Source organism: Lepus europaeus, chromosome 6, assembly GCF_033115175.1.
Source record: "Lepus europaeus isolate LE1 chromosome 6, mLepTim1.pri, whole genome shotgun sequence".
Taxonomy (NCBI): Eukaryota; Metazoa; Chordata; class Mammalia; order Lagomorpha; family Leporidae; genus Lepus; species Lepus europaeus.
This window is the reverse complement of record NC_084832.1, coordinates 79,214,339-79,241,549: the sequence shown is the minus strand read 5'-3', so window position 1 is coordinate 79,241,549 and position 27,211 is coordinate 79,214,339. Positions and strand designations below refer to the sequence as shown.

The following is a 27,211-nucleotide window of genomic DNA, read 5'->3' as shown; positions in this document are numbered from 1 at the left end:
GTTGGAGTCCTGGACACTCCTCTTCTGATTCCAGCTCTCTGCTATGGCCTGGGAAAGCAGTGGAAGATGGGCCAAGTCCTTGGGCCCCTGCACCCATGTGGGAAACCTTTAAGTAGCTCCTGGCTTCGGATCAACTCAGCTCTGGCCGTTGCACCCATTTGGGGAGTGAACCAGTGGAATGGAAGACTTCTCTCTCTGGCTCTACTTCTTTCTGTAACTCTTTCAAATAAAGAAAATAATTCTGGCCGGCACTGCAGCTCAATAGGCTAATCCTCCGCCTGCGGCGCCAGCATACCAGGTTCTAGTCCCAGTCGGGGCGCCGGATTCTGTCCCGGTTGCCCCTCTTCCAGGCCAGCTCTCTGCTGTGGCCCGGGAAGGCAGTGGAGGATGGCCCAAGTGCTTGGGCCCTGCACCTGCATGGGAGACCAGGAGAAGCACCTGGCTTCTGGCTTTGGTTCAGCGCTATGTGCCGGCCGCGGCCATTGGAGGGTGAACCAACGGCAAAAAGGAAGACCTTTCTCTCAGTCTCTCTCTCTCACTGACCACTCCGCCTGTCAAAAAAAAAAAAAAAAAAAGAAAAGAATTCTTTCAGAAAATATATAGGTAGCATATTTTGTAACTTACAAGGCTGGCTTACTGTTGCAAGGTATCAGACTCTCATAAGGCATGAAATATATAGCTTTAAATAATTTCTACAAGTGAAAAAACCACAATTTTGTAGTCATTTAATTGCATTTAGAGAGCATGTACTGAGGCCACAAAGAGTAAATCAAACATTGTCCCTGTCCTCAGGAGATGATTGTGCAGTAGGGGAAATAATTCCAAGGCAGTGGGAAATGCTGGGCTGGAAGTCCCGGGTGTATGGGGAGGCTGGGGCCCCGCAGGCTCTGGGGAATTGGGGGAACACAGAGGCCAGGGTGTGGCTGGTGCTGGGAAGTTTCACTGTGATGTAGGATGAAGGGCTAGTGGAAAAGGACTGAGTGATGTTTCCCAAAACATCAGGGGTCTGGGGATGAGCGTTGGGTGCCAGGAGACAAGACTGGAAGGGGTTCAGTCGGGAGGGGACCAGCGTGCTTGCTGGATCATTCTCCCATGGGAGTCGACCCTGCAAGGTGTGTGTTTTGGAAACGCGGTTCTCTGGGCTATGGGGACAGTGCATGTGGTAGCTGGGAGAGAAAGGCTCGGGGTAGAATTCCCAGCCAGGGCTTGCGGAATGTGTATATGCCACTGACATGAGAAACAAGTGCTGGCTCTACAGTAGAAGCTACTTTTCACCACAGTTGGCGGTTTTTCAAATTTCTACAGGAAAATTTCATTTAGAGTCTTTTTTTCCCAGTCACCTCAGTGTTGCATATAAAAATATGATCGTGCTGGTCGCGGAGGAAACACACGAGGGAAAATGAAGAAACGCGTTCTTTTCAGAGGACAGAATGAGCAATCACTGTTGCTGCCCTCAAGGGGAGGAATGCTTTCTTTTTTAGGATTTTGTACTTAGTCAAAGCTTTGGTTATCAACAGCCCCTTGATGGGCTCTACAAAATCAAGCACTATCCAAGTATAGGCAAAATTATATTAGAGATATTTGAAAATTTACGTCATTGTTCATCAGTGAGTTGCTGTAATTTTCCTTATGTCTTCAGAATCCCTGAGATAGATCAGAAACCCATTTTGCAGATGAAGGAATGGAGGTAAAGAGTTCTCGATTGCAGCGAGCCCGGAGGAAGTCAGGCAGATGATGGCTTTGGATCACATCTGGCGTCCTCATCCGTCATTATACTCTTGACTTTGAGTTTCTTTTGTAAGTCCACAAGTGAGCAGTATTTTGAGATTTGTTCTTCTCTGTGTTGGAAATGTGCTGCTTGAGGACAAAGTGCTTCAAGTGCCTGGTGCAGTTAAAGCCAGGAGCTGGTCTCTGCTCAGTTAAAAAGAAAGGAGGTATAACACTGATTATGCAGGAAGCGCTGATTGTGGAATGAGTTCTGTTCTTCTGAATTCACACTGCCCGGTGTGGGCGACCACGCGTGGGAGTCCTCAGCCTGACGGCTCTTCCCTCGGCTCCTCCTGTAAGAGGAGCCTGTAGCTTCCCTCGGTCCAGTTGATGCACTTGACGGCGCTGCAAAAGCACACGAGACATTGTGAGATCGGGAGGGAGCAGTTCATAAACAAGGAATCCACACTCCCTTCTCTGCCCAGGTCATGTGGCTCTGATGAATTCTACGAATTATGTAGAGAAGGAACATCCTGAGTCCTTAGGCAGGGCGTAGCTGACCCAGGATGCAGCGCAGTGGGAGGATAATAACAAACCGACCTGAGCTTATTTTCTCTTCGAGACCCCTGACATCCCAGCTGTCCCCCTGGCTACTCTTTGCAGACCACAAAAAATAGTTGGGGCTAAAACTGTTCCTGAAGATCTTGTTCAGTAGCTAAGAAGCTGTTTGGTAGCTGCACCTTCAGCTCAGAAGCAAAGGTACTTGGAAAAAATTAAAACTGCATGCAATTTTGATCTTAAAACTATTGAGCAGGATAAGATTAAAATAATCTCAAAAGCCCATCCACATCTACTTCATTATTAAAAGGGTGACTTTTATCCATCTGTTGCTAACAGAACAGTTATTATGTGTAAATATTAAAATTACCCATTCTATAGGGTGTGAAATTCTTATAGTTAAGCGATTTTTCACAATATGGGGTTGTACTAGCATGTATTTAAACATTTTCCTACTGTTGGGCATTTTGCTCACTTAAAAACTTTGCTATAATGAGCAACATTAAGTATCAGTTTTTGACAACATTACCAAAGATTTCCTTATGTTAGCTCATGATCAATCATGAACCTTTTTTTTTTTTTTTTTAAGATTTGTTTTATTATTTGAAAGGCAGACAGAACGGGAGAGACAGAGAGCTTTGATTCGCTGGTTGAATGAAATGGCCCAAATGGCCAAAATGTCCAAGGCAGAGCCAGGTAGAAGCCAGGAGCCTGGAACTCCATCCTGTCTCCCACCCACGTGGGTGGCAGGGACCCAAGCACTCAAGCCATCTGCTGCTGCTCTCCCAGGCGCATTAGCAGGGAGCTGGATCTGAAACAGAGCAGCCAGGACTCGAACTGGTGCTCTGATGGGGGATTCTAGCATTGCAGGGGGTGGCTTAACCTAGCGCACCACCCCAGTGCACCACAATGCCAGCCTCCACTGAACCTTTTTTTAAAGTTTCAACACATGTTCATGAGTTGCTTTACGATAGAGCTCAGTAAACTACATCATGTGCTCACTGACACAGCATGTATTTGCAATTTTGCCAATTAGGTGACTGACTTTTTTTTTAAACATATTTAGTAAAAACAACTTTTCATCAAAATCAGAGCAACTGCAAATACTACTGTACTCTAATACAGATCTAGGTATCAGAATTCCGTCGAAGGGCCCGTGTGGTGGCATAGCAGGCTAAGCTGTTGCTTGCAACATGGCATTCCCACATTAGGGTGCTTTGCTTCTGATCCAGCTCCCTGCTAATGCACTGGGAAAGCAGCAGATGATGCCCCAGGTACTTGGGCCCCTCTCACTGCATGGAAGACCTGGATGGAGTTCCTGGCTCCTGAGCTGGGCCTGGACCAGCCTCAGCGATTGCGGCCATTTGGAGAGTGAACCAGTGGTTGGAAGACCTCTTTCTCTTTGTCTCTCCATCTCTCTCTCTCTCTGTCACTCTGCCTTTCAAATAAATAAAATCAATCTCTCTCTTTCTCTTTTTCTCTCTCAGAATTCACATGAGACAGTACATGAAATCTTCAAAAAGTTCATGGGAATGGAATATTAAAAGCTATGTCTTTCAGTTCCATTTTTCATGAGCTTTTAGAAAGTACCCTCTTAGATATTCAGCTCCTGTTAGGAATAAGACATGGGCTGGCCCTTTAAGGAGTTCACAGTCTGGGAAGAATGCTTTCAGTTTAAGAAAATTATAGGGGCTGGCGCTGCGGCATAGTGGGCTAAGCTTCTGCCTGTGGTGCTGGCATCCCACATAGGCTCTGGTTCTAGTCCTGGCTGCTCCTCTTCCGATTCAGCTCTCTGCTATGGCCTGGGAAAGCAGTAGAAGATGGCCCAAGTCCTTGGGTCCCTGCACCTGCAAGGGAGACCCCAAAGAAGCTCCTGGCTTCTGGCTTTGGATCGGCACAACCCCGACCTTTGTGGCTATCTGGGGAGTGAACCAGCGAATGGAAGACCTTTCTCTCCGTCTCTCCCTCTCTCTGTAACGCTACCTCTCAAATAAACAAATAAAAACTTTAAAAAGATTATTGTTCATAAAATTAGATTAATTTGAAAGGCAGAGACACAGTTACATAAAGATCTGCCATCAGCCGGGTCATTCCCTAAATGTAGCCAGGGTTGGGCCAGGCTCAAGTGACAGAGGTGCAACTACTTGAGCCATCACCTGCTTCCTCCCAGGGTGGGCATTAGGGGGCAGTGGGAATGGGGAGTAGGGCTGGAACTTGCACCCAGGCGCTCTGATAGGAGGTGTGGGTGTCCTGGAAACCGGCAGCAGAATGCTTTGCAGGCCTGAGCTGTAGGGACTGTTTTCCCATGCTCACAGCCTCACCCCACAGTGCTTAGGAGGAGCAGCGAAGGCTGGTGCCTTGTGACCTGCCTTCTCCTGGGTGCTGTCGCGGTGCTGTGCTGTCAGCCACGTGAAATGGGCCAAGTTCAGTGTGGGTGTGTCAGTGAGCTCTTGCTTCAAGGCCTTGGCCCCACTGACTATCAAATGCATGTGCTTGGGCACTGTCACAACCGCTCACCTAGCTGGCTTACACTAGGTCATTGGAAGGCAAAGGAAGGAAAAAATAGTTCATTCGTGTTTATGCCTCTGATCTCTGTATCATATGTACAATACACAAATGGAATTTGGGACTTGGTACTTAAATCATTAAACAAGCTGATATTAGCAGACCTCTTGATATTCAGAACATGATTATTAATCCATGTTAAAGTAAATCACATTATATTCTGAGAAAACAAAATTTCAATGTTATCTGAAGGTATTTCAAAAATTCCAGGACAAAACAGGGCAGGTGTTTGGTCTAGCAGTTAGGCTGTCAGGATGCCTGTGTCCCACCATGGAGTACCTGGATTCGATTCCTGGCCCTGGCTCCTGATTCCAGCTCGCTCTAATGCAGACCCCAGGAGGCAGCAGTGATGGTTCAAGTACTTAGGTCACTGCTGCCCAAGTGGGAGACCTGGATGGAGTTCCTGGCTCCTGACATCAGCCTGCCCCAGGCCAGGCTGTTGGGGCCATTTGGGAAATGATCCAGTGAATGGAAGATCTCTTTCTCTCTGTGTCTCTGCTTCTCTCTCTGTCACTCTGTTTTTCAAATAGATAAACACATCTTTAAAACATAAAGTTTGAAGAAAATGGAATGAAAGGATAAGCTTATTTTGGTAACAATCCATGCAATTTTTTCAGCATGCTCACTTTTGAATGTCACTTCTTATGAACTTTCTGAAGTGTCTGTGCCTGATGATTTATATTTCGAGAGAAAGGGGGAACCTCTCGGGCTCTCTAACCCTCTCTCTCTCCTAGTTCTGGTCTTTCTCGATCTCCAAAGTTCCAGATTTCCATTTCTAAAGTTCTCGAGGGGAGCACATTCTGGGGCAGAACCCCAGCAGCTCTACCTGAGGTTACTGCTGCAGTTAGGGAATTCACTGATTGTAGCTGCCCGCCACTGAGAAAATGACTGAAAATTCCCACTCACCTTAGGCTGATCAGTGGAATTAGTAACAGACCTGCAGACAGCAGAAAAGTGAAGCCCGGGAACCAATCCACTGTGGCTGAATAAATTCCGTTAAAAGTAGACCCTGCGGCAACGCCAGCCAGGGTTTCTAAGAAGGCAATGCAAGCAAACAGGGTGCCTGTTGGGGGAGGGGTGTAGGGGAAGACAAAGAAAGGGCTGGGTTACAAAACTACAAGCAAAAGCCAGTGGAGCCAATTGGGATTCATTGAAAAACAGCAGACATGGTGACACTGCCTGGTGAATGAAAGTTATTCCTTCAAAATCCCTGAGGATCATGGGAAGCCATTTTTGCCAATGGAGAAGCCACAGCAAAAAGTTCTCCTTGGACTTGAGGTGGGAGCTGTTGAAAATGAGAAAAGCTGAATTCCAATGTCCGGAGGGCAACCGCAGCTGACTCAGGTCTCTGCTCCTGGCCACAGCATCAGGCGAAGCTGCACCTGCCCATTGCTGTTCCACCCCCAGGCTTATCTGCCACACCCATGGACACGGTGGCTCCCGGCAAGCATTGCTACCCACCCAGGGCCACCTGCAAAGCAGACACATCCTTTTCATCAGCCTTTCGGCACTGGCAAGATTGACAGGTGCAGGCAAAGAGTGATGAGATCCTTACCATATACTCTGCACCTTGAACTTCACCCCGCCCTCCAAAGTGATCCAAAACTCCAGGCTCCACAATGTTCCTGCGAGTTTGAGGCACCAAGTGAACCACCCTGTGCTCAAGTGAAGCTTTATGCCCCAGTTTGAGGTGAAGTGGCTCTTTAACACCTGCTTCCATTTCACCGGCTCACTGCTGCCTCTGCTCTGGGGAGCCTGGCGAGATGAGAAGAGCAGGCCCTTTGCCGTGGCCACACCTGCTGTGCACCAGCTTTGCTGGAGGGCCAGTGTGCAGCACTGTTAGAGAAGTGCCGGATGCCTGCACATTCTATCCAAGTTCACACTGGACATTCTTCTACCAATTTTCAGTTCTGCCTGGAGTCCCTGCTACAGCCGACAGTAGTACGGGGGACAGACAGTGCCAGTCTTGTCCTGTGACGTTCTGGTAGTGCGCTCACTCTTGGTGGGAAGTGGGGCAGACCGTGCCATCTGCCTGACACAGTCTGACTGGCATGAGGGAGCTCTCCCTTGTTGCTGAACTCCTCGGAGCAGCTCAGCTTGTTTAACAGTTGCCGGAGAGAAACAGTAACAGCAAGTGCAATTAAGTATAGTTCTCAAACTTTTAAAAAACCCAGTAGAACTAAAGAAAGCAAGTCTGGTTTCCTCTATTCCAATTCATAATCAAGGAGCACACAGGTTATGTTAGGGTAAAGCAAGTAGTCTGAGACGGCTTTAGCTGTGAGTTTCACAGTGTAAGAGCATAGAGATGACTTCAAAATCATTACCAATATTCTATTTCTCACCTTCTTCTTCTTCTTTTTTTTTTTTTGACAGGCAGAGTGGACAGTGAGAGAGAAAGACAGAGAGAAAAGTCTTCCTTTGCTGTTGGTTCACCCTCCAATGGCCGCCGTGGCTGGTGCGCTGCAGCCGGTGCACCGCCAGGAGCCAGGTGCTTCTCCTGGTCTCCCATGGGGTGCAGGGCCCAAGCACTTGGGCCATCCTCCACTGCCTTCCCGGGCCACAGCAGAGAGCTGGCCTGGAAGAGGGGCAACTGGGACAGAATCCGGCGCCCCGACTGGGACTAGAACCCAGTGTGCCGGCGCCGCAGGCGGAGGATTAGCCTATTGAGCTGCGGTGCTGGCCTTCTCACCTTTGTTAAGTAGGATCAATGACAGACATCTGAAAACCTCTGCAGTATTTCCCGTTCCCTTCTGATTATGTTAAAGTACAGAATACTTTCACGAGAAATGGCCAGTCTTTAAGGATAATAAAGGATAGGAAGACATTTAGCTATGAAAATTTCCACAGCAGACAAAGGATTTTTTGGTTTGCAGTTAGAAACAAAGTATTTATGCTCTCCTAGAATGATGGAGTCACAGTTCACAAAGTCACATCATTCAGAAATGCCAAAATGTATACTAAACATGTTTCAATGTTATTATGTTTAACACTGGGATGACTCTTTAGAAGCCATTACAGGGGACTGGCATTGTGGTGCAACAGAATGAGTTGCCGCCCACAATGCCATACCCCATATCAGAGCACCGGTTTGAACCTTGGCTGCTCTGCTTCCGATCCAGCCCCCTGCTAATGTACTGGGAAAGCAGCAGAAGATGGTACATGTATTTGGGCCCCTGCCTTCCATTTGGCTTACTTGTATGTTGCTTCGGGCTCCTGGTTTCAGCTAGGATCAGTCCCTGCTGTTGCAGCCATTTGAGGAGTGAACCAATGGATGGAAAATCTCTCTCTCCCCTGTCTTTCCTTCCCTTTCTCTCCCTCTCCCTCCCTCCTCCCTCTCTCTCTCTCTCTCACACACACAAACACACACACAGTCTTTCAAATGAAAAAATAAATCTTTTTTTAAAAAATCCTTTATAAATTAAAGTAGATATAAACAAAAATATCCTATCTGCCTATAACCCGACAACTCCAGTTTAGCTCTAAGTCGTAACAGGGAGGCTTTGTTCCCTGATAGCTTTGTGGAGACAGAATACACAAACCCTAACACTCAGCATTTGGAAGTGAACAGTTCCGAGGATCTCAGTATGCTCACAGAGTTGAGTAGCCACCAGCACCATCTAACTAGAATGTTTGCATCAAAGGCAAACTCTGCACACATCTTCGGTCACTCCCCGTCTCCCCCGACAGTTAGCGGACTCGAATCTAAGTTCTGTACCCATGGATCTGCTGATTCTGGACATTTCGTACAAATAGACCCACACTCAGATGGTGAGATGTGGTCTTTGGGCATTTTGCGTCTTTAATTTAGCACGAGGACCTCACAGCTTCCGCACGTGGTGGTGTGCATCGTATCCCGTTTTCTTTGTATGGAGCCCTGGGAGCCCCCTGGAGACACAGCACCCTTGTTTATCCACTCACCGGATCATGGGTATATGCATTTGCCTCTTTCAGACTCTTGGGGATGCTTTTATGAACCTTTGTGTGCGAGGTTGTGTGCGGACGCGTTGCTTCCATTTCTCCGGGCACATGTGTCAAGGTGGAGCTGCTTGGTCAGCAGGTGATTCTGACTGAAGAACTGCCAAACTGTTTTCGAAAAGTGGCCGCAGCATTTCCTGCCCATCCCAGGCTCTCCACCTCGGCACTAGCATTTGTTAGGCACGATCTTCTATTGGCTGTCCTAATGGGTCTCAATGCAGTTTTCATTTGCACTTCTCGGATGACAGATGATTTTCACCTTTTTCTCATGTGCTTATTGGTCATCTTCTTTGGAGACAAACCTATTCAAATCCTTTGCCTAGGGGCCAGCACTGTGGCGTAGCAGGTAAAGCTGCCACCTAAGCACCCCATATGGGCACTGGTTCGAGTCCTGGCTGCTCCCCTTTCAATCCAGCTCTCTCCTATGGCCTGGGAAAGCAGTAGAAAATGGCCCAGATCCTTGGGCCCCTCCCCTGCACCCAAATGGGAGACTCAGAAGAAGCTCCAGGCTCCTGGCTTTGGATTGGCACAGCTCCGGCCGTTGTAGCCATCTAGGGAGTGAATCAGCAGACAGAAGACCTTTCTCTCTCTCTCTCTCTCTCTCTCTCTCTCTCTAACTCTGCCTTTCCAATAAATAAATAAATGTTAAGAAAAATAATTTTTTTTGCCTATTTTAACGTTGTTGAGTTCTAAAGTGTGATATATGATGGATACAAGCTCCCAATCAGATATAGGATTGACAAATATTTTCTCCCCTTCTGTGCGTTGTTTTCTCACTTGATGATGTCCGTTGAAGCACAAACATTTTTCAAAGGACAAACTCTAGACAGCATGTTTGGATGAAGTCTAATTTATCTGTTTTGTTGTTGTGGTTGTGCTTTTTAATGTCAGTTTTTTTTTTTTTTTTCAGGCAGAGTTAGTGAGAGAGAGAGAGAGAGACAGAGAAAGGTCTTCCTTCCGTTGGTTCACCCCCCAAATGGCTGCTACGGCTGGCGTGCTGCACCGATCCAAAGCCAGGAGCCAGGTGCTTCCTCCTGGTCTCCCATGCAGGTGCAGGGCCCAAGCTCTTGGGACATCCTCCACTGCACTCCTGGGCCACAGCAGAGAGCTGGACTGGAAGAGGGGCAACCGGGACAGAATCCAGTGCCCCGACCAGTACTAGAACCCAGGGTGCTGGTGCCACAGGTGGAGGATTAGCCTAGTGAGCTGTGGTGCTGGCCTAATGTCAGATTTAAGAAACTGTTGCACAATCTGAGGCAGCAGGCCATTTTACTTATGTAGTTATAAATTTTTATATTCCTAAGTGATTTTCAAGGTAACCATCAACACACTACCTATAAATAGCTGTGTGACTAATCAGCTACCTAATGAGTGGGCAAAAAAAAATCAAGAAATGCATTTTTTAATTTCTTGAAGCAGGCAGTCTTCAGCGGTGTTGACTAAACTGGCATAAACACAATGGCATAATTATGGATTATCAGTAAATAATCAAATAAGGCCACGTACACCCGGCTGGGATGGGAAACAGAAGAAAGTTCCAGAGTCTAGGGCTAGTCCATGATGTGAGAGGGAAGGGGGGTGACCACAGCCCAGTACCCTACTAATGGCTAGGCTTTAGCTAGAAATTTCACACTTGTCTCCTTCTGCACTGGTGGTTCTGTTGGATCATCTGTAGTTGGGAGGATGAACCCACAGGTTTTACGACTCGGACGTCCTTGCTGGCCCAGCTTTCTGTTGCGCTTGATCAAGGGATGACGTGGGAGAAAAGGTTATGGTGTGTCTTCTGTGTTCCTGCCACACGTTGGGCATCTCGCTGGCTGCCTTCTCACTACCTGCATCACCACAGTGCCAGGCAGCAGTGTCTTTACATTTGAAGCAGTTGAGTGAGATCCTGTTTCCTGCCTGGACTTGGACTTGGGTGCAGCTGCAGTATGTGCGGCTCCCAGAGAAGGGACAGGACCAGAGGTCAACATACTGCATTCCACATCCAGTCAGTCCTTGGTGTCCGCGGGTTCCTTATCTATGGATTCAACTCATCTCGGACCAAAACTGTAATTAGACCTGCAATGGTTGCATCTGTACTGAACATGTACAGGTTTTTTTTTTTTGGTCCTCATTCCCTCAGCAATATTACATTACAGCTATAGACATAGGAGTACACTGTGTTAGGTAAGATAGGTAATCTGGAAATGGTTTACAGTGCACAGGAGGATGTGCATGGGTTCTATGCAAATACTACTCCAATCGATAGAAGGGACTTGTGCGTGCATGCATTTTGGTATCTGCAAGGATCCTGAGAGCAGTCCTCAGTGGTTACTGAGAGATGGACAATATTTAGAAGTTATGACCCTGGGGGCTAGCACTGTGGTGTAGCAGGTAAAGCTGCTGCCTGCAGTGCCAGCATCACATATGGGCGTTGGTTGAGTCCTGGCTGCTCCACTTCCATCCAGCTGTATGCTGGCTTGGGAAAGCAGTGGAATATGGCCCAAGTCCTTGGGCAATGCACCCACATGGGAAGACCCGAAAGAAGCTCCTGGCTCCTGGCTTTGGATCAGCGCAGCTCCAGCTGTTGTGGCCAACTGGGGAGTGAACCAGTGGATGGAAGACCTCTCTCTCTCTCTCTCTGCCTCTCCTTCTCTCTCTGTGTAACTCTGACTTTCAAATAAATAAATAAATAAATCTTTTTTTTTTTTAAAAAAGAAGTTAGGACCTTGGCTAATAAGCTGTCATTTAAATATGTTCTGTCTCCCCACTGTGAGAAATATAACTTTGAAGGCCAGACAGAAACAGAATTCCCAGGCTGTGTTTTTTTTTTTTTTAAACAGTTCCATGCTGAAACACGGTAACACTGAAAGAGCTGGTGCCTGGGTCTCAGTCCCAGGCTACAGTCATCCCAGGCTACAGGCTCAGAGAGGCGCATGTACACACATGGGGGTATGCAATGCTCCCTCCTCTAGGGTCACCAGGTCCAGCCAGACCCTCCTATAGAGAAAGTCACTGCTTGGCTCCCCCTGGAGGAGGTGAGTGCTCCTGGCAGGCCTCTTGGGAGAAAGGGCTGGGGAAGTGGATTCTCCGACCCCCCACTGGGTCCAGAGCTGTCTCTTGGTTGGGAATTCCAGGGATCCAGCAGCCGGTGGATTTGGACTGGTGCAGATCGTAGGCTCCCTGCACCCCGTGATCCCACGACACTTACCTTGTTCGGTAGAATGAACCACTTTGGACAGCATGGCCCGCAGCACAGACAGCGGCACAATGGTGAAGAGAAACGGCACCCTGACTGGAAGGGAAACGGCAGGAGTCACTGCGGGTCACCGAACCCACGGCCAGCTCCAAAGGCGAAACCTTCTGTCTCCGTGTTCATTTTCTGCCAGCTTCCTAGTGCACTGCCCCGAAAGATGGAATTAACCAATTGTAGGATTCTCTCTGATGAATTTAACAGGGACTCTGTGTATGTGTCAGCCTAAGGGTACTTTAGAATTCTTATTCCAGGCTGGTGCTGCAGCTCAATAGGCTAATCCTCTGCCTGCAGCGCCGGCACACCGGGTTCTAGTCCCGGTAGGGGCGCCGGATTCTGTCCCAGTTGCCCTTCTTCCAGTCCAGCTCTCTGCTGTGGCCCGGGAGTGCAGTGGAGGATGGCCCAAGTGCTTGGGCCCTGTACCCCATGGGAGACCAGGAGAAGCACCTGGCTCCTGGCTTTGGATCAGCGCGGTGCACCGGCCGCAGCAGCCATTAGGGAATGAAGCAACGGAAAAGGAAGACCTTTCTCTCTGTCTCTCTCTCACTGTCCACTCTGCCTGTCAAAAAAAAAAAAAAAAAAAAAAAAAAAGAATTCTTATTCCAGGACCAAGAATGAGAGCTCAACGTGAGTTTTAGGTCCAGTTCTTCACAGTCTGCCAACAGAGACAGATTGTGTAGGAACCTCTTCTTCGGTGAGTCGTGTCTGCTACTTGGTCATTGTCGGGTTTCGGTTTTCGCTCATTAGGACTAGGGCATTTTTAGTTGCATTCCTTTACGATATCGAGTCATTTCTAGCAAATTTGTGCTTTGCCGTCTTGTTTGTTTTCTTTTGGCTAAATAGCTTCATGAACACAAATCATCTCTGGTCTTAAATCATGACCCTTAAGAGTAGCATTTTGAGTTATATCATAAAACAGAAGTAGATTATTTGGGCCGGCGCTGTGGCACAGTGGGTTAAAGCCCCAGCCTGCAGCGCCAACATCGCCTATAGGCTCCGGTTCGAGTCCTGGCTGCTCCACTGCCCATCCAGCTCTCTGCTATGGCCTGGGAAAGCAGTGGAAGATGGTCCAAGTCCTTGGGCCCTGCACCCATATGGGAGACCCAGAAGAAGTGCCTGGCTCCTGGCTTCGGATCAGCTCAGCTCTGGCCATTGCGGTCATTTGGGGAGTGAATCTCTCTCTCTCTCTGGCTCTGTCTCTGTAACTCTGTCTTTCAAATAAATAAAGCAAATCTTTAAAAAAAGAAGTATATTACATTTTCAGTCCATTTTAAAGCTTTTAAAATGTTTTCACATGTTAACTTACCAGACCTTGGCAGCTGGTAGGGAGACAGAATATAAAACTGGAATTTACTGACTAGCAGGCATCGTGCTAACAGCAAGCAAGGGTATCTAATCCAATACAAGCAAGGACACTTCGAAAAGCTTGCGGAAAAATGGAATTAAAAGATTAGTTTAGGGGCAGGTGTTTGGTCTAGCAGCTGACCGACCACTTGGGATGCCTGCCTCCCATATCAGAGCACCCGGTTTCAGTTCCAGCTCCTCCACTTCTGATCCACCTTCCTTCTAAGGTGCACCAAGGAGGCAGGAGGTGACGGTGCAAGTACTTGGTCCCTGCCACCCAGGTGGGAGACTCAGCTTGAGTTTCAGGCTCTTGGTGTCACCCTGGCCTCACCTTGGCTGCTGAGGACATTTGGGGAGTGAACCAGTAGATGGAAGATCTTTCTCTCTCTCTCTCTCTCGGACTCTCTGCTTTTCAAATAAAATGAAACATTTGTAAGAACTAAAATAAAAAGATTAAAAAAGTTTATTTTGATGCAAAAATGTTTGAAGCCCATCATAGCTTTTTCATATACTTTTCATGAATTGTTGGAAAACCCATTGTAGTCATTATTACCCCCTGAAGTAATTACCACTGTGACCACTTTAGAGATGCGAAATGAGAACGCAGTGTGGTTAAATAATTTGCCTGGTGCTTTAGATGGAGAAGGGCCCATTTTCCACTCTACTGCGTCCCTGCCAGGGAGCAAGGGTCAGCACCTCCACTTTAGACAGAGCGGACTGGAGCTTTCTGGAGTTCTCCCTGTACAGTTCTAGTGTCTTTGCAAACGCAGGATCTCACTCAAGCCCTATAAGAACAGTTAAGAGGTGGGGGGTAACTATGGAAGCAGTCCAAGGTGCCCAGCAGCTACTTGGCAACCATCACTTCACATAGTGACCGAATGGCTCAAAGATCAGTTTGCAAAATCTTGTCTGCAAGAATTTTCCCCTTGAATAAATTCAATGAGTGGGCGCTTTTCTTGTAAGTCTTTGGAGCATCCTCTATATGATTATTCTAAATATTTTTAAATGGAAAATAGCTTTCTTGCAGCACTTTAAGAGATGCTCATGTCATAGAAAACTATATTGAAGAAGAAATTCCAAAAAAGAATGTTCTTCAAAACAATTTTTTGGCAAATATGAAAATTTGGAAAGTTGCTATTATTCAATAAATTAATTTTTTTAAAAAGATTTATTTCATTTATTTGTTAGGCAGAGTGACAGGGAGACAGATCTTCCACTGGTTCACTCCCTAAATGGCCACAATGACTGGGGCTGGACCAGGCTGAAACCAGGAGCCAGGAACTCCATCTGGGTTTTCCATGTGGGTGGCAGGGACCCAAGTTTTTGGGCCACCTTCCACTGCTCTCCATGGCACATTACAAGGCGCTGGATTGGAAGCAGAGCAGCCAGACCTCGAACTGGTACTTGTATGGGCCACCAGCATCATAAACAGCAGCTTAATCTGCTAAGCCAGAATGCAGCCCTTACTAAGTTAATTTTTTAAAGCAAATTTGATTTTCAGCTTGGTGGCTTTTGGCAAAGCAGGTTTTTTTTTTAAATATTCAATTAAACTAGAATGGGGCAAATAAAGAACTTTCTGTTAAAGCGTTTCTCCATCAGACTGCATTTATCTTCCATAAAGTGAAATACACAGCTCTAAGGCCACATTGGTAACTCACCCAGAAACATCATCAGCGTTGTCCTGGCAAACGCAGTCAGAGCCATTCCCGACATGGTGGTGAGGATGCCGATGAAGGCGATGTGGATATCTTGCATGCAGTAAGAGAAAAGCCATATTCCCAGGAAGCTGCTTAAAAAAGAGGCGCTCCCCAAAGCGGACCCATAACCAATAAAAACCTCGTTCCAGCAGAGCGGAGAATTCAACTCATAAAGGATAAAAATCGGGGAAACGCCAACCACCAGGAAGAAGTATGTGATTACGGTGAAAATTAACAAGTAGAGCGTGATCCGTCGCTTCCTGGAAGCATTTTTAAAAAGCGCGTACGTTCGGTAAAATAGGTTTTTAAAGGCTTCACACCACGACATAGCTACACTCTCTGGCGAAGGCTCTTTCATTGGATCGCCGAGAAAAAATAAAATGTAGATCAGGTTGACAGCCAGCGTCACCGCAATGATTACGAAGGACCACACGAAGCCGAGCTCTCTGATAAAGTAGCCAGAGGCGAGCCCCGTGAGTCCAGTCACAAGTCCAAGTATGAAGTCGATCACAGCTATCCGGATGATTTTCTGCTTGTGCTCTTTACACTGGTCGACTATGTAGGCAAGGCAAGCTCCCCAGAAGGTGGTGTAATTGCCACAAAGTGCACCAAGGAAGGTCGATGCAATCAGAAGCTGGAAGGGAAAGGCAAAATAGGAAAGCAGGCAGAGCCAGATGCTGGTGGCCAGGGCCCCGGCGGAAGACAGAATCATCGGGAGCTTTCGTCCGTGGAGGTCACTGTTGGACAACAGTATGAATGTGGACACCAGGCCAGGAATCAACCCGCTCATCTCCATCTGCAGGCTGAACAGCGACGCTTTTTTCTGAACTTCCTGCAGAGGAATAAGAAGACAATATATGCACAGAGGTTTATACAATGTGCATTGCAGTATCCTGGTGCATAGTTTTCTTTTTTAAGATTTATTTATTTGAATGGCAGAATTACAAAGAGAGGTAGAGACAGAGAGAGGTCTTCCATCTGCTGGTTCACTCCCCAGATGGCCACAATGGCTGGGATGGACCAGGCTGAACGCAGGAGCCGAGGGCTTCTTCTGGGTCTCCCACGTGGGTGCAGGGGCCCAAGCACTTGGGCCATCTTCCGCTGCTTTCCTGGGCGCATTAGCAGGGATGGGAACTGGAGCAGCCCGAACCCAAACCGCTACCCATATGGCATGCCGGCACTGCAGGCTGGGACTTTACCCCACTGTGCCATAGCACTGGCCCTGGTGCCTACTTTTCTTGACATTGCCAAGGGCAGGGAATCTCTGGTGTAGGGGCAGGCGGGACCAGCTTCAATCTTCACCTGGGATTCAAAGATGACATCATCGTTCATACTCAGTTGCGGTACTGAAGTCCATTTGTGGGGACGTTAGCCCATAGAAAGAAAAATGTACTGTTATGTGTGTTCTGCAGAGGACTTATAGATCCCAAAGCCTCTGGCGTGAGCCAAAGTACAATTTGTCTGTCTTCTCAGAAGAGTGGGCACCGAGAGATCACAGTCACCGTTAAGTGACATTTCTGTGAGATGCCTTCCTATCTATGCTAACACAGAACAGGAGCAGCCAGGCCACCCTTTCTACCTGACTCTCCACAAACAAGTCAGTGATATGTATTCCTTTTTTTAAATTACAGAAAAGAAAATTTCAAATAAGATCAAACCCAAAGAGAAGCCTTGCGTTGACTAATGATGGTAGCAGGCCATGCACCAAGGAGCAAGATAACTTCAGCTCCCGAGGACTAAAACAATGACAACTGCACAGACACAGAGTGAAGGATGGGAGAACTGTAATGCTAGTTATTTCATAGAAAGATTTTAATTTTTTTTTTAAAAAAAGTTATTTGAGGAGGTGCCGGCGCTATGGCACAGTAGGATAAGCCTCTACCCGTAGTGCAGACATCCCGTATGGGCACCGGTTCGTGTCCCAGCTGCTCCTCTTCTGATCCAACTCTCTGCTATGGCCTGGGAAAATAGTTAAAGATGGCCCAAGTCCTTGGGCCCCTGCACCCGAGTGGGAGACCCAAAAGAAGCTCCTGCCTTCAGATCAGCCCAGTTCCGGCCATTGTGGCCATTTGGGGAGTGAACCAACAAGTGGAAGATCTTTCTCTCTGTCTCTCTCCCTCTCTCTGTATGTAACTCTACTTCTCAAATAAATAAATAAAATATTTTAAAAAATAAAAAAAAACCCACAATGAGACACCACTTTACCATTGGAAGGCTTCCATGAGAAAGACAGATAATAGCAAGCGTGGGTGAGCTTGTGGGAAACTCCAGCCCTGTCATACAGTGCTGGTGGAGATATGCAATGGTGCAGGTGCTCTGGGAAGCACTTTGTTCCTCACATCATCAAATATGTAGAGCTGCTATATATGATCTAGCAGTTCTACTCCTAGGTACAGACCCAGGAGAAATGAAAGCATAGGTCCACCAAAGATTGCATGCAAATGTCAATAACAACTTGGCTCTCAATAGTCAAACCCAAAAGCAAAGACCCAAACACCCCATCAACAGATGAAGAGGGGGAAAACTGGCATGTCCACATAATGGATGTCATTTATCAACAGAAAGACATGAAGTATGGCTTCATACCACAACATGGACAAACTTTGAAAATGTTATGCTACATGAGACAAGCCAGTCGCTAGAGTCCACATATTGCATGGCTGTATTTCTAGGAAATGTCCAGGATAGACAAATGTAGACAGCCAGAGAGTACAAAACTCGCCACCCAGGACTTGGAGGTGGGGACACAGGATCAGGGCCTGACAGCTAGTGAGTATGGAGGTCCTTTTGGGGGTGATGACAACCACCTACAATTGACTGTGGCAACGGCTACACAACTCTGATTTGCTAAGTTATTGAACTGCACATCTTCGACAGGTGAATTGTGTGGTATGTAGACAATATCCCTGTGAAGCTGTTCTTAAAAATAATAAAACATGTCCAACCCAGTTAATGAAGTATTGGAACTAGACTGATAGAACATGGGCACCGCCAAGTGCAGCCTCTGGGCCTTTTCCCTGCTGCTGGGGGTTTTAAGGCAGGAGGCAAGGAAGGAGACCAAAACCTGTCTATCTACCTTTCTACAGGTGCATCTGTCACCTTGGGAGATTTCTACCTAAACAGTGGAAGCTCAGGAGGGCATGAGAGCTGCTCATGCAGTGTGACCCATGTTGGACTGGAGTGGATTCTGTGTAGAGCAGATTCATTGGCCTTCTCCCCCAGATGTCCCAATGCATCCCCTCTCTCTAGAGGTACTTTATAAGAAAAGAGGAGCCCTCAGGAAAATAATGAGCCCAGTGGGCTAGGTAAGATCCCTTTCAGAGACAGGTATCTGGATAGGGTGGTAGTCTCTGTGTAGGCGAATAGGTGCTGAGTGAGAGTTGAGCAGGCATTTGTGCCAAGGCCCTCCAGCTATCAGGAGAAACTTATGAACACTATCTTGGAATGGTATTTTTAAATAAATGCATCAGTGGCAATGTGCATTGTGTTTGGTGCAGCAGTGAAGTCACCAGGTAGGCTGTCTACATCCCACATTGGGGTGCTTGGTTCAAGTCCTGGCTACTCCACTTCCAATCCAGCTTCCTGCTAAGATACACCCTGAGAGCAAGCATATGATGACTCAATTGCTCAGTTCCCTGACACCCACATGGAAAACCCAGATTGAGGTCTGGGCTTCTGGCTTTGACCTGACCCATCCCTGGCTGTTGCAGACACTGGGGAAGTGAACCATCAGAGGGAAGATCTCTCTCCTTATGTATGTTTCTCTGTTTCTTTGCCTTTCAAATAAAATGAAAATAACTATTTTTTTTAAATGCATCAATGGGCCAGTGCTGTGGTATAGTGTGTCCCAGCTGCTCCACTTCTGATCCAGCTCTCTGTATGGCCTGGGAAAGCAGTAGAAGATGGCCCAAGTCCTTGGTCTCCTGCACCCACGAGGGAGACCCAGAATAAGTTCCAGGCTCCTGGCTTTAGATTAGCCCAGCTTTGGCTGTTGCACCCATTTCAGAAGTGAACCAGCAGATGGAAAGACCTCTCCTATCTCTGCCCCTCTCTGTAACTCTACCTCTCAAATAAAAATAAATATTTTTTAAAAAAATGCTTCGGGGCTGGCGCTGTGGCTTAGTGGGCTAAGCCTCTGCCTGTGGTGCTGGCATCCCATATGGGCACCAGTTCCTGTCCTGGCTGCTCCACTTCCGATCCAGCTCCCTGCTAATGTGCCTGGGAAAGCAGTAGAAGATGGCCCGAGTCCTTGAGCCCCTAAACCCACGTGGGAGACCAAGAAGAAGCTCTTGGCTCCTGGCTTCTAATCAGCTCAGCTCTGGCAGTTGTGGCCATTTGGTGAGTGAACCAGAGGATGGAAGACCTTTCTCTATGTCTCTCCCTCTCTCTGTCTGTAACTCTCTCAAATAAATAAATAAATAAATAATTTGAGAAGCAGAGACAGGCAGGGTGGAGGGGTAGAGAGAAAGAAAAGATCTCATATCCACTGATTCCTTACCCATGTGCCCACAATAGCTGGAGCTAGACTGAAGCCAAGAGCCAGGAGGAACTCAATCCAGGTCTCTCACATGGATGGAAGAAACCCAACTATTTGAGCCATCACTACTGCCTCCCAAAGTCCACATTAGCAGGAAGCTGGAGTCAGGACCTGAAGCCAGGCATCAAGTCCAGGTACTTTGATATATGCAGGAGTCTTAACCATTGGACCAAATGCCTACACCAATGGAAAGAATTTTGTCTGACTTAAAAACAATTTCTGGGGACTGGTGCTGTGGTATAGTGGGCTAAGCCTCTGCCTGAGGTACTGGACTCCCATATGGGTGCCGGTTCATGTTTTAGCTGCTTCTCTTCTGATCCAGCTCTCTGCTATGGCCTGGGAAAGCAGTAGAAGAAGGCCCAAGTCCTTGGGGCCTTGCACTCATGTGGGAGACCTGGAAGAAGCTCCTGGCTCCTGGCTTTGGATAAGCATAGTTCCAACTGTTGTGGCCATCTGGGGAGTGAACCAGTGGATGGAAGACCTTGCTCTCTGTCTCTCCTTCCCTCTGTCTGTAACTCTACCTCTCAAATAAATAAATAATAAAAATAAAAATTGTAAACAATTTCTGTCTCTACTTCTCTGTATATTCTGAGTATATTACAAATAGTATATGCTGTTTATATGATGGGAAATGTTAAACTTATTTTAACAAAATATTTTATTCATGGATATTTAGAATACACCCTAAGCAAAGGATGAACTACACAAATAGAAAATATTTCCACTTTCTTTTTTTTAAGAGACTTTTTTTTTTATTTACTTGAAAGGCAGAGTTACAGAGAGAGGAGAGGGCAGTGAGAGAGAAAGACAGAGCTTTAATTTGATGATTCACTCCCCAAATGGCTACAATGGCCAAGGCTGTGCAGGCCAGAGCCAGGAGCTTCTTCTGGGTCTCCCACGTGGGTGCAGGGGCTCAAGCACTTGGGCCATCCTGCACTGCTTTCCCAGGCACATTAGTAGGGAGCTGGATCGGAAGTGGAGCAGCTGGGTCTCAAACCAGTGCCCCTATGGGATGCTGGCGCTGCAGGTGGTAGCTTTACCTGCTGGGCCATGCACCAGCCCTGCCACTTTGTCCACTGTAACCTAGCCTATGGGAGGGCAGGAACTTTGACTTCTGTACCACAGGGCCACCAGCTCTGGGAACAGCGCTGAGGCACAGGTCGGTACTCAGCAGTGACCGACAGAATGAATGAGTAATCAAGTAGTACAGTACAACTCGGTAGCTGTGCATGACCCTGATCAAATGACAGAGCTCAGTAGCTTCTTCCTCCGACAAGAGTAGCCGTCCCTACTTCACAGGCTGTTGTGGGAGTTAAATTTAAATAAACCTAAGTGCTCAGCACAAGGCTGAGGCTCCTACTCAGTGTTCAAGTTTAATTCTTTCATCTTTACTAGGTTAGACTTCTCCAGCTCATCTTAGGGTCTCTACCAGATAGAGCAGCCATCAAGTAAATATTCAGTGAACGACTAAAGAAAAGTTACCTTTGAGTCAGCTTCTCAGCAAGACATTCCTCCTTTGGGTTCCTCCCATTTCTGCCCCTGCCACGCAACTCCTGCCTTCCCTTTGTACCTGTCATCACTCTTAACCCAGTCTTGTACACAGACTGCCTTCTCCTGTGGAGCCTGTTTTCAAACGCAGATTTTAACAAAGACAAATTCAAGCCCTGTTTCTATCCCAAAGTCAAAGTCCAGACACAGGAAACAAATTGTGCACGTGTGTCTGTCTGCATCTTCGGAGCTGTGGGAAATTACCGTCGTAAATTCTCTAAGGGCAAATGGACAAATCACAGTCCACAGAGTGCTGATTCCTGTTTGAGAATGAATATCACGCCAAGGTACTGAGACAGGAATGAAGGGAGGGAAGCAATGGCAATTTTAAAGAAGTCACAATTTCATAGGCGAAAATGTATGTGGTGACTCCAATTCAGTAGAAGATATTCCGTGTCGTTTTTCCTAAGTAAGAATCTGCTGGTTCGGAGAGACTGAGTTCGTTATGAAAATGTTCAGTTTCTCCCACGCTGCTCTTCTGTAACAGCAGGGTCTCTACTTTGAAAAAATGCTTGGGGAGGATAGACACCCACCACCAACTGAGTTATAGGGGCACTTCAAAAAGTTCATGGAAAAACAAAATTAAAGTTGTACGTTTTAGTGCACAAAGATTTTCAAATCCATGCCTAGCTTTTTTCATAATACACATTTTTCCATGAACTTTTTGGAGACCCATTGTCTGCACGAATTTCAAAAAATTGTGGCACTAAAATCATCTTACCTTTCAATTCCACTTTTCCCTGACCTTTCTGAAGTACCCTTGTCATTCAAAACTAATCATTTAACAAGAGGAAGGAGTGGGAAGTTTACAAATTCCTGCCTCTACAGTGGTCAACAACCATGTCCCAGATTTCTTACTTTGTTTGCTCCTTAACCAAAAATCCCTTCCCACAATGTCATCATGCTGTTAAGAGGTCCTTTAGAGATTAACCTCATTGCCCGAGAAAAGTGTGGCTCATAGTCACAGGGCTCAGAAACCCAAAAGAGCTGAACAATAGGTTAGATTAATACCAAGCTATTTCTATGAGTATGTTGATGTAGATATATGGTAACCCAAAACGGATTGAAAAGACAAAACTTTCACCCATATAGACTCCTGATATAAACGACAGAGCTCACTTTATTTTCTATCTATACCCTGAAACTCTTAATATCTTTCATTCTAGTGCATACACATGTGTGTATTTGTCATAGAAGAGTAAGACATCTAATACATTATTATAATATGCTCTACCTTCTTACTTACAACTGATTTTTGAAAAAAGATTTATTCATTTATTTGAAATGCAGAGTGACAGAGACAGAGAGAGATAAAGAGATCTTCCAGCCGCTAGGTCACCTCCCAAATGGCCACAACAGCCGCAGCTGGGCCAGGCTGGAGCCAGGAGCCCAGAATGACATCCAGATCTCCTAGGTGGGTGCAGGGGCCCAGACACCAGGGCCATCTTCTGCTGCTTTCCCAGATGCATTAGGAGGGACCTGGGTTGGAAGTGGAGCAGCCGGGACTCAACCTGGCCTTCCAATGTGGGATGCAGGCGTTGCAAGCAGCTGCTTAACCAGCTGTGCCACAATACTGGCCCCGCCGTTGGTGTTTTGAGAGGAGTTGCAAGAACCTGAGTTTGAGCTGGAAAAAAATTGATTCATTTATTATATTAGGGACTCTGTGCTGTGGCCTCTCTTACTTTTAGGGTTCGAAGAAGAGGCCACACCTCCCAAACTTCCTTTGGAGGATGAGTGGCCAGGGTCCCCGCAGCAGCGCTGGGTGCTGCAGATGGAGGCTCAGGGAACAGGAAATGCTTGCTCTTGGGCTTAGCGGGAAGAGGATGTTCTCCGAGGGACCAGAAGGAAGTGCTGAAGTGGCGCCTCCTGGGAGGAGAGAATGTTCGGTTTGTGGCCCTGGCCCAGCCCTGGGTGGGGCGGTGGGAATGAGGGTGGCTTTCACAGAAAGGATCTAGAGTAGCATGTTCTCTCCAATAACTGATTCAATTAAAAAACAATTAGTAAAAAAATGTATATGCAATTTGAATACGTGGGCAAAATCTAAATGAGGCCACTGCTCTGAGCAGTGGGAGGTGCTCGGGCGCTGGGCCAGGCCAGAAGCCAGGAGGCCAAGACCCATTGCCCTTTCCAGACCTTCAAGTTCTCTTCTCCATGGTCCCTCCCGAAGGAACAGGGGGCTGCTCCCAGGGGGCTGGTGACGAAAAGCAGGGAATCAAAGGCAGAAGCAGCCATGTCCATCACAGCTGCTGGGAATGACAGATGGCAGCCGATGCTCAGGACGGGAGGCGGAACCGCCTGGGCGACCTTGGCCCTCATTCTGGTACTACCGTTCCATGGGACAGAACTGCTCAGACGGTCATTCCTAAGAAAACCTCTCCCATAGAAACGAGGAAATGAGTAAGGCGCCTCCCCTTGGGGCTGGTTCCACCTGACAACTGGGGCCCATCTCAGAAAGCCCAAGAGCCTTCCCTCTGGGCGCCCTGCGCCACATCCCTGTCTCCACCGAGCACCAGCGGGAGGTGACTCATCTCCTGCAAACACTTCTCATTTTGCCCCGGGAAGGCAGCACCACATTTGCGCTGCACAGAAATATCCCCAAGGGGAAGAGTGTTCCAGGTTTACAAGTGTGGTTTGTTTTTGAGGCATTGCGGAAAAAACATTTCCAAATCTGCACGTGTTCTCCGTTGCAGCTAGATCTTGGTAGCCTTCCATCCCAAACCACTGAATGGAGCAGAGAAATGGGGAGGCATCCCCTGTCGTAAGGAGGGGGACCTGAGAGGAGGGGAAAAGGCCCAGAATATCTGGTGAAACATTTGCCGTGTCCCAAGAGCCAAAGTGCCGTCCCAATGCAGCCGCTGCCACCCCCACGCCATGACGCCCGTCCACGGTTCTCTGTGATGGGCCGCCTTCTGCAGTCCTCGAAAGCTGGGCGGGGGCTGGGGCTGGATTGCATTGTAGCATGTTAAGCCATCTCTTGCACCATATGGGCACAGGTTCAAGTCCCAGGTGCTCTACTTTTGACCCAGCTCCCTGCTGGTGGCCTGGGAAAGCTGCAGAAGATGGCCCAAGTGCTTGGAGCCCTGCACCTGTGTGGGAGACCCAGAGGAAGCTCCTGGCTCAGCCCAGGTCATTGTGGCCATTTGGGGAGCGAACCAGCACATGGAAGACCCCTCTCTGTCTCACCCTCTCTCTCTAACTCTGCTTCTCAAATAAATAAATAAATTTTTAAAAAGAAGATGAAAGCAAGCTGTGACAAGTAGATGCAGAAGGTGGCTGGAGGAAGCAGGCAAGGGAGAAGCAGAAACCCTACATCCCACCCAGCCCACCCACTCTGCCTTGGTCCAGTGGCCAGTCTTTGCTTTTTGCATAAAGGGGGGAGACAGCCCTGCAGGAAGGTGAGACCGACATTTTCCAAGACGACAGAAAAGAGCTGTGAGGAGGGCATTCAGCCTGGCAGGTAAGACGCCAGCCGGGACACCCGTATCATCCCTATCAGTGTGGCTGGGTTTGAGTCTCGGCTGTGCGTCTCACTCCAGCTTTGCTAACGTGGCCCCTGGGAGGCAGCGTAAGACCTCAAGTTATTGGGTTCCTGCCACTCACATGGAGACCTGGATTGAGTTCTTGGCTACCAGCCCCAAGTACCGCCCGTCTTTGTGGAGGAACCAGCAGATGGGAGCTCTGTGTCTGTCTCTGCTCATCAAAATAAATAAATGAATAAATAAAAGCTAAGAGAGGCGGGAGGCTTTTTTTTTTTAGAAGAACTAGTCACACGAAAAGGAGGTTTTAAGAAGCAGAGGGGGGCCGGCGCCGTAGCTCAACAGGCTAATCCTCCGCCTAGTGGCGCTGGCACAGAGGGTTCTAGTCCCGGTCAGGGCGCCGGATTCTGTCCCGGTTGCCCCTCTTCCAGGCCAGCTCTCTGCTGTGGCCAGGGAGTGCAGTGGAGGATGGCCCAAGTGCTTGGGCCCTGCACCCCATGGGAGACCAGGAGAAGCACCTGGCTCCTGCCTTGGGATCAGCGCGGTGCGCCGGCCACAGCGCGCTGGCCGCGGCGGCCATTGGAGGGTGAACCAACGGCAAAAAGAAGACCTTTCTCTCTGTCTCTTTCTCTCTCTCTGTCCACTCTGCCTGTCAAAAATTAAAAAAAAAAAAAAAAAAGAAGAAGAAGCAGAGGGGGCCGGTGGCGTAGCAGGTAAAGCGCTGCCTGCAGTGCGGGGCAACCCTCCAGGCTCCTGGCTCCTGGATCAGCGTTGAGGCCATTTGGGGAGTGAACTGGTGGCTGGAAAACCTCCCACTCTCTCTCTGTAACTGCCTTCTTTATAAATCGTTATTTATTTATTTATTTTTTAAGCAACAGGTAGGGGCTGACATTTTGGCATAGCAAGTAAAGCTGCTGTCTGCAGTGCTGGCATCCCTTATGAGTGTCAATTTGTGTCCTGGCTGCTCCATTTCCAATCCAGCTCTCTGCTAATGGCCTGGGGAAAGCAGTGGAAGATGGACCTAGTGTCTGGGTCCCTGTCACTCATGTGGGAGACCTGGATGAAGCTCCTGGCTCCTGGCTTTGGCCTGGTGCAGCCCTGGCATTGTGGCCATCTGGGGAGTGAATCAGCAGATGGAAGACCTCTCTCTCTGTCTCTCTGTCTGTCTGTCTCTCTGCCTCTCTCTCTCTCTCTCTCTCTCTCTCTCTGTGTGTGTGTGTGTGTGTCTGTTTCTCTTCTTGTAACTTTGACTTTCAAATAACTACAATAAATCTTTTTTTTTTTTTTTTTTTTTTTTTTTTTTTTTTTAAAAAAAAGAGGCAGCAGATGAAAGGTTGTCAGGAAAGCCCAGGATGGGAACTGAGTCTGACGAGTTTGGGTCACCCTCGAGAGGCTAAAGTACGATGATTTAAAGCCCCAGCCCACTTTCCCTTTTTATGACATTTTAGGGGCATTTTAATTTCTTACCTCCTGGAATTCAAACATCGGGCTGCTTTTGTTTTTTTCACACTCAGAAACATTGCTATCAGATGCAAAGGAGTAGTTGCCCCTTTCCTCCCATATTCTCCTGTACACATACTGCGCTGTCAGCGGCGAGGTCAAGGTCATGGCAAACGCATTCAGGAAGATGGCAGGTTCCACAAATAAAACCTTCATGTTGCCTGGGTGAGGCGGCGGGGGCCTGTAAGCAGAGGAGGAGACAGGTTATCGGCTGCGTGCCATCTTAGCCCCGAAGCTGGCTCCTCAAAGACCCGACAGCGAGAGCGGGCAGCAGGACGGGAACTTCTGCTGCGGGCCCGCGGCTGCCACGAGCGGCCTTTCGCAGAGGAGACCCGCCGCCCTCCGCACCCGCTCCCCACGCACGCTGCCAGCTGCTGTCCCTAAGGTAAACAACAACTTCCCTCCGGGACGCGCGGTTGCGTAACTGTGCTTATTTTGCTGCGCGTTAACCCACTGCGGGAGGACGGGGCCTTATAAAAGCAGCGATCGGCAAGGGGCCTGTGCTTCATTTTTTCAACTCACCCCACGACCGCGGTCCTCCTGCCCGGCGAGGCGCAGTCCCACCCCGTCGGCGGGCTGGCTGCTCCGAGGCCCCGCGCGGGCAGCGCCCGGCCGGCCTGGGGCGGCCGAGGACGCGCTGGGACTGGGGGGACGCGGGGAGCCGGCAGGGGCTACGCAGCCGGCGCGGGGCTCCGGAGGGCACGTTCCGGAGCACTGGGGCCGGGTGACTCGAGCCCCGATTTATAACGCAGACCGAGGCCAGCGCACTTCCGCGTGCAGGGTGACACCTGCGCCGCGCCCCGCGCAGCCCTCGGCTCTCCCCTGCTGGGTCTGCAGCTGGCGAGTCGGGCGCTGCGTCTGTCACTCGGTCCGGGGCCCCGCCCGCCCGCGCTGGGAGCCGACTGGGTCGCCGCGGGTGGAGCACAGCGGCTCGCCGAGGACACCCCGGCTCCTCTGCCATTGGGCCCCGCGGCCAGCCCCCCCGCGGCGATTGGTCCGCCCGCATGTCACTCTCGTGCGCCCGCCTCCCCTTCCTTCCCCCAAGCCCAGCAGAGAGGCCTGGAGTGAT

General features: G+C 48.5%; 1 protein-coding gene across 1 annotated transcript; it reads right to left on the bottom strand.

The window, feature by feature from the left end:
• Positions 1–1,555: 1,555 nt before the first annotated feature.
• SLC46A3 (solute carrier family 46 member 3) lies at positions 1,556–26,981 on the bottom strand. The gene is made up of 6 exons (XM_062194423.1): positions 26,665–26,981; positions 26,110–26,323; positions 15,043–15,913; positions 11,999–12,082; positions 5,737–5,893; positions 1,556–2,112 (listed from the first exon to the last, which is right to left on the bottom strand). The coding sequence occupies exons 2-6, from the start codon at positions 26,296–26,298 to the stop codon at positions 2,031–2,033; spliced, it is 1,383 nt and encodes a 460-aa protein (XP_062050407.1). The 5' UTR covers positions 26,299–26,323; positions 26,665–26,981; the 3' UTR covers positions 1,556–2,030.
• Positions 26,982–27,211: the final 230 nt, after the last annotated feature.

Excerpts from the sequence above, each read along its gene's own strand:
- SLC46A3 (XM_062194423.1), bottom strand. The coding sequence starts at position 26,298 with ATGAAGGTTTTATTTGTGGAACCTGCCATCTTCCTGAATGCGTTTGCC. Across the intron at positions 12,083-15,042 it reads AACGCTGATGATGTTTCTGG|TCAGGGTGCCGTTTCTCTTC; the intron begins GTGAGTTACCAA and ends TTTCCCTTCCAG. Across the intron at positions 2,113-5,736 it reads ATTCCACTGATCAGCCTAAG|CGCCGTCAAGTGCATCAACT; the intron begins GTGAGTGGGAAT and ends GTGCTTTTGCAG.